Source organism: Canis lupus, chromosome 7, assembly GCF_011100685.1.
Source record: "Canis lupus familiaris isolate Mischka breed German Shepherd chromosome 7, alternate assembly UU_Cfam_GSD_1.0, whole genome shotgun sequence".
NCBI classification, from domain to species: domain Eukaryota; kingdom Metazoa; phylum Chordata; class Mammalia; order Carnivora; family Canidae; genus Canis; species Canis lupus.
Window position 1 is genome coordinate 39,643,130 of NC_049228.1, and position 10,990 is coordinate 39,654,119.

The following is a 10,990-nucleotide window of genomic DNA, read 5'->3' on the forward strand; positions in this document are numbered from 1 at the left end:
CCCTTTCCCAGGGTAGAAGCTCTCTGGGCACAGAGACTGTGGGTTATCCTGTCACATGCAGTGTCCTGCCAGCTGCCCCATCCTGGGCAGTCACATTTATAGACCAGAGGTTAGGTACTGCATCTGGGGGTCTGTACTGCTCCAGTCTCCACAGCCACTGAGTCACTGACTCCACAAACCCTCCAGGGTAGGTGATACCCCTGGAGCAGATGAAGAAACCCTGGCTCCACAGGGTGAAGTGTGTGCACACAGGACAGAGATGAGAGCCAACAAGGTTGAGTCCTGCTGAGCTCTGGGTCCCCAACCCTGGCTTGTGGTATTAACTGCCTTTTTATGTGCAGACTTGTGAGAAATACCAATAGAGGATCTAGTCTATGCACCTTTGTGCTCCTGGGCAGGATGACATTGGACAGTCCCAACATGGATAGACAAGTGTCATGTCGACCTGGTCCTCCCAGGATAAGAGCCAATTCCTCAGCTCAGCAAAGCTGAGGATGCAGGGCAAATGCACCCGTTACCTATTTATTAAACGAGCAGGACTCCAGGCACGAGCTCCATCCCCCTCTCTAGGACCCCATCTGCCTGCCACCCTCCGTCACCCCTGCATGAAACCCGGGTACCATGGCTTCAGAGGTCACTCGCCATTGACAGCAGGTCCTCTACTTTGAGGTCATCACACATACAATCTAGCCTAATATCAAAACTCCAGAATCTCATGCTATTAAAGTTTGTCCTGGCTCCACGCTGCCCAGGATACTCGGAGAGTCGGGGCCCCTCATTTTCTCAGTCTCTGCCTCTTTCATGAGCTATGGTTGGGGAGTCTCCAGCATGGTTAAGGGGCCGGTCAGGAGCTGAGGGACCAGAGCTCCCCGTGAGGCCAAGGGCTTTTAGGGATTCCCCTGTGAACTCTCTTCCTGGAGCCACGACACTGGACACTGGTGCAGTCATTCCCCCAGCCGGCTGCTCACAAGCTTCTCGCCCAACCCCCAACGCGGTTTCTGTGTCCCGAAAACAATCCCCACTGGGCAGGTGCCTAGCTCTGGCAGGACGTCTTCTTGAACAAAGTCTTTTCAGGTCACCTATAGCCACTCCTCCCACCTCAGAGGACGTGACACTCTCCCCGCGTAGCTGTTCTCTGGGTGCTTCCTTTCTCTTTGGCCTCCGGTTCGTGGGCTCCCGTAGATGGGGCGGGTAGGAGGCACGCACACTGGCAGCTCTCCACCCGCCCCTTGAGCCGCTCCAGGGCTTCTCGGCCTTTGCTTGTACACCTCCCGGGCTCTGGTGCAGACAGGCCACAGCGGCTCCGTGGCCACGGCCCATGAAGAGTTGCTCGTGTCGTTCTTGGCTTCAGGTGCTTCCATTACCATAGGAACGGGTGTGTGTTGAACATCCTCTTACACAAGCACAGCACAAAGCCACCCTAGTAAACGTGGTGGGGTGGGGGGGATAGAGTGATCAATGAAGGGAAAGAGAGGAGTTAACATCAGTGCCGTGTGGAGCCCCACTTTGTGCCAGGCAGACGCTGGTCTCCGCAATGCTCACGGCAACCCGCAGGACCTAGAGCCACCCTGCCCGCACCACACATCACAGGTGAGGAAACAAGTGCATGCCTTTCTCCGGAGCACAGGTGACCTGACCCTAAACCCACACCTTGAACCCCCGTCCCACACAGCCTCCCGAGAGGCTGGCGGGGGGCGGGGGGCACAAAGAAGATGGGCAGCCCACTGTCTCTTAGGGCACGCTGCAGGGAATGAGACCGGGGACCCCTGACCTACACTGCTGGCCAGTCTTGGGACAGAGGTGTGGCATCTCAGGACAGAGGTTGGGGGTCTGGGGACAGAGGCGTGGCATCTCGGGACAGAGGCCGGGCTTCTGGGGACAGAGGTGGGAGGTCTTGGGACAGAGGTGGGGGGACGGTCTTGGGACAGAGGTGGGGCATCTTGGGACAGTGGTGCGGCATCTTGTCTTGGGACAGTTGTTCCATCAGAACTGAATTCCACCCACCGCCCCAGGCCCTACATAAGGCCACCAGCTACTCCTGGCAACTGTCCACAGGGACCCTCCACCCCATTCAAGCAACCCCTCCTGGCCCAAGAACATGAAATTCACTTCAGTGTGTGATATATTCCCCCCAAATGTCACCCAATCTTGCTTCAGCAATCTACAGAGACATTTCATCTCAAATCCTGATCCATCAGCAAATACTAAACTGCCCTGCCAGCTTCATCTCAGCATGCATTTTGACTTTCCCCAGTCTCCCTAAGGACCAAATGCACAAGACAAGAGGAACAGACTTGCAATTGGCTTCTACTGCCGCTAGATGGGGACCTTACAATGGTGAGATGCCAAGAAACCCAAAGAGGCCAAAGCCTACAAAGCAGCCAGGTAAGGCAGTCCTACGTGTGTGCAGATGTAAGTGAACACTGAAATGCAAGTGTAGAAGAGGCTGGGCCTGCCCGGCTCCAATACCACCCCAAGCAACCCCTGCCTCTCTTCTGCTTTTGTCCCCACCCCATGGCCAGGATCCTCTCTGCTGACCTCTTTCACATTTAATCAAAACCAGTGGTGGCCAGAGAAGGAATCTGTGTCTTGACCTGCCCTTCCTCCCAGCATGTGGGGCAGGTGTGGGGCAGGCACTGCACCCGAGCTGGCCTTTGTCAGGCACCTGTGGGCTTAACACACCCAAGAACATTCTGGAAGCTGGAAGCTTGTGATTGTGCCCGTCAGAAAACATGGGGCTCCACGGGACCTGGGAGCAACTTGCTTTCGGACTTTGTAGAGGTTGGCTGACACGGAGTAGGGTGACGGATATCTGGCTCTCCCCCCTTGGAGATCGGGCTCAGGGGGTACCTCCACTGGCCTGTCTTCTGGGTCACTGTCCCCTTGGTTAAGAGCAGTGCCACTGGCCAGCGTGTGACGATGCTGAGCGTGCTGCATGTGCACTACCCTTGCCACCCTCTCAGTCCTCCGTCCACCCTCCTGGAGGACAGACAGTCCTCTCAGAGCCACCTTCCCTGACCACAGTCACCTTGAGACAACACACAGTGCAGCAGGGCTGGGTGGGTGGTGCTTAAAGCTTCAGTCCTGTGCCGACTGCAGGCTTGGGGAGCATCCCCTTTGGTTCCCAGCCTGTAGTATAGGCAGGGCAGACGTCTCTGAGGAGCTGCCCCAGGCTCTGTGCTATAAGAGGAACCCCACATCCACTCGGCTGCTCCACCACCCACTGCCGTGAGGCAGCAATTATCAGACCATATGGTGACCAGCTACGGCACGGGGACCCGAGAGCCTCCCTCCCAGGAGTGGACATCAGAGCCAGGAGACCAGTCCTTCCATTCAGCCTAGTGCCTGCTCTCCTGACGCCGTGGGGGCCCCACATCGAGCCCCACCTGAGCTAGAAAGGAGTAACAGACCAATGAATCGAACACTGATGTGTCTTCTAGATGGAAAGCCACAAGTGGGGACTGTTTCTGTTTGGCTCCACTGTGAATTTGCTCTCTGCCCAACACAGCACCCACACAAAGCGCCCTTTCCCTAAATGCTCCCTGGACAGACCTATGAAACAAGGTCTGGAAGTAGTGCTCTCTGCTCATGTTCGCACTCTGACAGTTTGGAGGTGACCCAGAAGGGTAGTCCATCATGCAGGTGATGATGACAGCCTCAGGTCCCTCCTCTTTCGCCCTCAGACCAGCGGGTGTCCACATAGATGGCTGTCACCTGCCAGGACAGCCACTCCCTTGCCAGCCTGATGACTTATTCCAAGTTACCAAAGTGACCCAGGGCACCCCGTGTCTAAGTGTGAGCTTCTGAGATACTCTGGGCCCACCCTGGGCCCCACCTCAGCCAGTGTGGGTCAGAGCCCCATGGTCACACACAGACTTTGTAGAGGCCATGATCTGGTAAATGCTTCGGAGGAGACCAAAACTTCAACCAGGCATCAGATTCTCACCATTCTCACTTTGGGAACCAAGCCGGTCAATAAGGAAATGCTTTTGGATTGAGATCACTGATTCACTCACATACTCTCACTCTTAGGAACTTCACTGGTAGGACAGGCAGGTTTTGACAAGAGGCCTCACCTAAGGTGAAAGTATCTGGTTGAGATGATGTTTTGTCATTAGCAGACAGAGCAGTGTCACAGCCCTTCCTGTGAGATATGCTCCAGACCCAGAACTGAAGGCTTGAGCTACATCATCACAGCATGACAGGTGTCAGGGGCCTAGCAGGAGTCCCCCTTCATGCAGCATATGCTGTGCCATCCAGCCAGTGGTCGGGCACACTGGACTCAGATACAAATACCCTGCTCCCGTTTTACAGAGAAGCCTGCTACACCAGAGTGGAGGGCATGGTATCCAGTTCCAGCTGCCAGGCCGTGCACTGTCGGTCCCCTACAGAGGAGGCCCCTGGCATCCTTCAGATGGGTGCTTAAGGAGAAAACCCAATTTTTGGGCATGATCAGAGACACCAAGGAACACTGTATACAGAAAGGCTCTATCATGGCTCCTAGCTTCAAAAACTTTGCACTGATATGGGTAGATCCAACAGATATTAAGTCTTGCAAAATAGGACTTATTTAAAGACCAGTAATTGATTCATGATTAATTGGCAACTGAATAACATGAATGAAAGTCCTACAACCTTAGAAACTAAAGTGGTGGTGAGTCAGACTGCTTGGCACAGCCTCACTGCGGAGTCAGGGGTTACAGACAGGCCTTGAAGGTAGCTTTTAGAGCTGAGCAGCATTACTTCTTGTATCCTGCACATTTAAGAGAGAGAAAGAGAGCGAGTGTGGGGAGAGGCAGAGGGAGAGGAAGAAATCTCCAGCAGACTCCCCTTGGAGCAGGGAACCCAATGTGAGACTCGATCCTAGGACCCTGAGATTGTGACCTGAGCTGAAACCAAGAGTCAGACGTTCAACCAGCTGACCCACCAGGTGCCCACCACCCCCAGACTGATTTTTTAACACCTAGAGTTTGAGTCTCCCTGGAAAGTCTGGTGCTGCTTGTGTTTTGACCACAGCTATTCTCCCAGGAGAATAGTCCAGCTCCGGCAGGTAATCATTTATTCCCTGGATTCTGGGGCCCCAGTCAGCATCATAGGGCTGCCTTGGACTGAAGCTCCTCTCAGGGCTGAGGCTGATGAGCCTCTCCACAGCAGCCTGTCCTCTAAGGGTCTGTGCTACAGGGTCTCAGCCGGGACCTCCTGCTGGACGGTACACTCAGCCAGCAATCCCGGCCCCCTCCTCCTCAGCCCTGCGCAGAAGCACATGGTGAGCACAGGGGTCCCAGGGCAAGGTCCCTGAGATATGGCCTGTGTAAATGGAGGGGCACAGTCTTCATGAAAATTTGCACTTCGTGTTGTGAGCACAACAACAGGGGCAAACATAGGGAGCTAAGGGGGTTGGAAGGGGCTCCAGAAGGCTTCCTGGTGGTGCAGGAGACAGGCACTGAGAAAGTAAGCAGGCCACGGGGGAGAGCTGATGGGAGGACATCACAAGGTGAGAGAAGACCACAAACAGAGGGGGATGTGACCTGGCCGCACAAGGGCATGCTGGTGCCAGCTCCTCTGAGTGCAGCACATGTTCAACTTTCCCCTCGTTAAAATTCTGGTAGCTTGAAATTGGCCTCAGTGGAAGTACTTATATCATGGGATTGGCAAATGCTACAAATGAGGACTGATTTGTTTATGGGGAGCAAGCTGACCAGCACAGTGTGGGACGTGTGCATGAGGCACCAGGCACTGGTCAACTTTAGAACTTGGTTCAAAAGAACAGAACTTTATGTTGCAGATCCTGGGCTTCCTTGTGGCACCAAGAAAGCTGTATGCCTTCAGGAAGGGGTATAACCAAGAAGCTGAACGCTGCCAGAAACTTCCAGAACCTTCTTGGGACTTCTCTCTGTCTTGTCTTTATATCATTTCTCTCTCTCCCCCTAAGCTGTCTCTGTATCCCTGTTCCAGGGAATGTGGTTGACATGGCTCTTAAATTTTAAACATAACCGCTTAACTCCTGGAAAAGACTTATTTCTCCTTCTCTGTTCTAGTTCCAAAATGTCCTACAGAAAAACTGGGATTCACTCCCTTTGGCCATGTATTTGCTGCCGGACCAACCAGTGGTGGCAGGGGAGGCATGCTTTAGGGAGGTAACTGAAATTGGTCCTTATTCAGTCGCAAGCCCATCCCAGAACCAATCTACGGTGGCGGTGGCTGAAGGTCACAAGATCACTGCTGCTTCCAAGAGAGCCAGGGGGAATGTGTGGGGCTGGCAGTCCAGAAGGAAGGAGGTATGAGGCAGAAAAGCAGTAAGCATTGAAATGGAGAAGAGTAGAAGGTAAGCCGATAAGGTGGGCAGACAGTAAGGTGGGCAGATGTCTGTGTGGCAGGCTTGGGCTGACCCCAGCAGGTGACCCAGGCCCAGGGTGGGGCTACCTGGGGAGGAGAGCCCTGCTCAATTTCTGGGGGCTTTGGTTTGGTTTGGTTTTGGTTTTAGTTTTGACACTGGCTGAATTTTTATTACTTTTATGTACAGAAACCTCAACAGTGTTCACTGGGCCCAGTTGGGTGGCCAGTGCTTTATCCTTTGCCCTTTCCAGCTTGGACACAGGATGTTGCCTCCCAGTGATGAGGGATCCCATCCTGTCTGCCATGTGCAGCTGGTCCTGAAGGCTCCCACCAGTTAGCCAGAGCTCCACCATCTTCCAAGCTGACCTGTGTGAGCTTGGCAAGGGGTGAGGTCTTCCTGTGGATGGGACACCTGGCCTGCCTCCCCCTGGACAGTGCACTGCTCTAACAACATGAGCAGACAGTGTGCTCGACAGGATCCACGTCTTGCACAACCACTGCCAGCTGAGCCTCCTTCCTTCCACCAGAGTGGTGATGGGCTCCACATCTCCTCGGGGGACAGGTGGCCTCTGAGTGGGGCATCTAGGCCAGCAGCCTCTGCTTCTTCTCTGGCTTTTCCCTTGGTCTGTATCTGTGAGCCAGCTGCCGCAGGGGAGCAGTTGTTGGGCGGTCCAAGGCTGGGTCCTACTTAACCGCAGGAAGCACTTTCAGACCATGCAGCCGCCAGCACCGTGTAGTGGGGCCATTGACATTCTCCCTCTCCCTCTGCACCCCCCACCCACACTGACTGTGCTCTCTCTCTCAAACCAATAAATAAAATCTCTAAAACTAAAATTAAATACACTTTCAGGGGATCCCTGGGTGGCTCAGAGGTTTGGCGCCTGCCTTTGGCCCAGGGCACGATCCTGGAGACCCGGGATCAAATCCCACATCGGGCTCCCGGTGCATGAAGCCTGCTTCTCCCTCTGCCTGTGTCTCTGCCTCTCTCTCTCTCTCTCTCTCTGTGACTATCATAAAAAAAAAAAATTATTAAAATAAATAAATAAATAAATACACATTCAGAAAAGGACTAATAAGTGAACAGCTCAAAGAGTTTTCACGAACCAAACAGATTATATCTGTTTATCCAACACATGAATCCAGAAAGAAAATTATGTCAATCCAGGAGGACCCCCCCCCCGCACCCCCCCCCACCCCACCCCCGCTGCATTGTGCTCCCTCTTGGTCACTAAAAGCTACGGATAAGCACAACCTTTGGTTCTAACAGGATAGATTGGGTTTTCCCTGATTTTATACTCTTGTCTATAAACAGATTCATATGGCCTGTTCTCTCTTGGGTCTAGCACCTTTGGCTCAACATTACGGATGCGATGTTCATCCATCCTGTAGCAAGAAGCCGTAGGTCATTCATCTCAGTGGGCGAGCACACTACACCTGAACTATTCTTCGGTCTAAGAGCATTTGGGTAGCTTGTGGTTCCGAGTCACTGTGAATAGCGCTTCTATGGTCCATCCAATCAGCTGTGAATACAAAACTAGTCCTAAATTCCTTATTCCTAAACTATTAATTTATTTAGTTGCAAGGAACAGGTCAAAGTTTTTAACCAGTGCTGGATGTAGCCAGTCTAATGTGAAGGACTGTGCAGCATGAGACAGAGAGGAAGAACAGAGAGGGAGGGAAAGAAAATACAATAAAAGAGAATAACTTTGCCTCAGGACAAATGAACTCGGTGGCAAGATCACAAAATGCCAAGTGCCTTAGTCTCCGTGGGACACTCTGCCTCCGTAACCTCGTTTCCTTCCCTCACACCCAACCCCATGCAGCAATAAGAGAACAGTGTAATGTTTCATTTAATCCACCATTAACACCACGGTCACACTTCTCTTGGCGTCTGCCCATATTACTGCTTTTGTTGGACAACAAATCCAAAATTTAATTATTCATTTTGCTGAAAGAGACCCTGTTGTGTTTTAAATGGGTCCTCTCTCCATTCCTCCATTCCTTTATCTCTCCAGATACATTTGCCTTTGAGATTGGAATTGAGCCTATTCATTATCTGGGAAGCAAAATAAGAAATAATCCCTACATGAGGCAATGCATAGTGGGTCCTCAGAGTTTGTCAGAAACGCACCCACACGGTTTTCCACTGCAAGAATTTTCCACCTTATTAGAGTTGATATCTAGCCCCACCACTGAATTGGAAAAAAGAACTCTCTTAAAATAAACTGGCAGAGCACTGATGACCGTGCCATCTGCATGAATTATTTTAACTTTGGAGTTTAATGAAGGATGTAGTAGCAAATGTTGTATTCCCATCTCGTGGCTTTACCCATGGCCATATTTCCTGTTTCCTGCTTGAAATTAAAGGTGAATGAATGAGGGAAGCCGGGACGGGGTGAGCCCCCAGCACTCAGTGACTGAACCGTGACAATGGCATTATGCAGACTTCTGGGGGCAGTTAGGAGGCAGGTGGAAATACACGGTCCAGAAACACTGACAGCTAGGCCATTGACTCTATAAGCACTTTAGGACTTTGGGAGAGAAGTTCTGCCAACAAGCCTAAACAATTTTTCTATATTATCAATCAGTTATTTGTTTGAAGAGGATACTGTTTTGAAAAGCTTTTCATTTTAAAGTAGCTTTTGGCCCAGGAAAGAACACTAGACCAGGAGCCCAAAGACCTGTGTGCCAGTCTTGTCTCTGCCACAGGTTAGCTGTTGGACTCTGAGCAGCCTCTCTGGGCCTCTGTTTCTCCACTGATGAGTCTCAAATAAATAAGACAATCAATACAAAAGTGTTCTCTATAAACAGCATCGTCCTTTTCTACCAATGAGTTAAGCTTGTGACAAGATATTTCCCTTGGGAAAGTAACTCTTATAGAAATAATGTGCCAGCTAATAATATAAATGTTTGTGCTCTGTCCTTCTGTTAATTTTTCTATTCTGCTTATGGCTTCTGAGCCATGTGGAAGATCCACATGCACACGTAGGTGAGGCGTCTGGAAACACAGCAGTGCTGGATCTTCCCCCACTATGATCATGGCTTGATTGTTCTACAACCACAGGGTATGACCTGGGTGAGCAGCCAGGGATGGTGCAAAGGAGGATGAGGCAGGGGCCCTGGGCTTCCAGAGTAGAGTCAAACATTTTTTATGGAAAGATAATTTGGAAGAAAGTAAAAAGAGACTAAACTCTTCTCTCATGGAAGGCTGGCAGCCCTTTAGGGACACCTTGCCTGCAATCCCTGCAGGAAAGAACTCTGCAATGGGGTCTGAGAGACCCTGCAATCACTAAATACCAAAATCGTCCTCTCAGGCCTTTTTGGTCAAATGGAACCCAGATGTGATGAGCACTTCTAATATTTAAATAGATGTGTATGTAGGTATCAAGTCATTTTTCCAACACCATGGATGACCTTGGACAGCACTGTGGGCCTGAGAACCGGGATGGGAGTGTAGTAAGCAGAGGTAATAGAAATGCTTTGCAGAAAGCCAGCCCAGGTCTGGGTTTAGGGGTAGTAGGTCAGTCTAGTAATGACAAAAAATATAAGCCAATATTAATGCAAGTTAAAGAGTGCAAAATATGGAAACCCATAACTCATGAGTCCAGTATGCTCATTTTACAGGTAGGAAAATAGGCCAGGGAACAAGTAAGTGATTTGTCTGAGATCACTTAGCTGGTGGCAGAGTCACATCAAGGATCCAAGCCCCCCATCTCCTCACCAACCCTCTTCCCCAGCCTTCTTGCTTCTCTCTTCCCAGAAGGGCTCTTGTTTACTTAGCACCTTAATATGCCAGAACTGTGCTAAGTGTTTACATGGATGTCTTTTATGATCACAGTGGTATGAAACTAGAAATTAATTGCATGAAGAAAACTGGAAAATTCATAAACATGTGGAAATTAAACAACATGCTACTGAACCTTTCTGGTGGTGACGACCTCCCCATAAGACCATGCCCCTTGTGAAGGACCTCCTGCACCCATCCCCAGAAAAGAAGAGGAAGCACAAGAAGAAGCACCTGGTGCAGAGCCCCAACTCCTACTTCATGGACATGAAGTGCCCAGGATGCTACAAAATCACCACCGTCTTCAGCCATGCACAGACGGTAGTTCTGTGTGTCGGTTGCTCCACAGTCTTCTGCCAGCCCACGGGAGGAAAAGCAAGGCTTACAGAAGGATGCTCCTTCAGGTGGAAGCAGCACTAAAAGCTCCCTGAATCAAGAGGAGTGGGACACTATCCCAATAAACAGGTTTTGGATTAAAAAAATAATAATAAAATAAAACACATGCTACTGAACAACCGATGGCTCAAAGAAGAAATAAAAAAAAAAAAGAAAACAGAAAGTACCTTGAGACAAAGAAAAATGAAAATGTAGCATACCAAAATTTGTGGGATGCAGTAAAAGCAGTTCTAACAGAAAACTTCATAGCAATACATACCTACCTCAATAAAACAAGAAAATTCTCAAATAAACAACCTAAATTTGCACGTCAAGGAACTAGGAAAAGAAGAAGGCCTAAAGCTTGTAGAAAGAGGAAATAGCAAAGGTTAAAGAGGAAATAAATGAAATAGAGACTAAAAGGAGAATAGAAAAGATCAATGAAAGTAAGAGCTGTTTCTTTGAAAAAATAAATAACCCTGATGAGCCTTTAGC

General features: G+C 50.3%; 1 protein-coding gene across 1 annotated transcript; it reads left to right on the top strand.

Moving 5' to 3' along the window:
- Nucleotides 1–10,288: 10,288 nt before the first annotated feature.
- On the top strand, nt 10,289–10,540 carry LOC100855683 (40S ribosomal protein S27-like). The gene has a single exon (XM_038541777.1). The coding sequence runs from the start codon at nt 10,289–10,291 to the stop codon at nt 10,538–10,540; it is 252 nt and encodes an 83-aa protein (XP_038397705.1).
- Nucleotides 10,541–10,990: the final 450 nt, after the last annotated feature.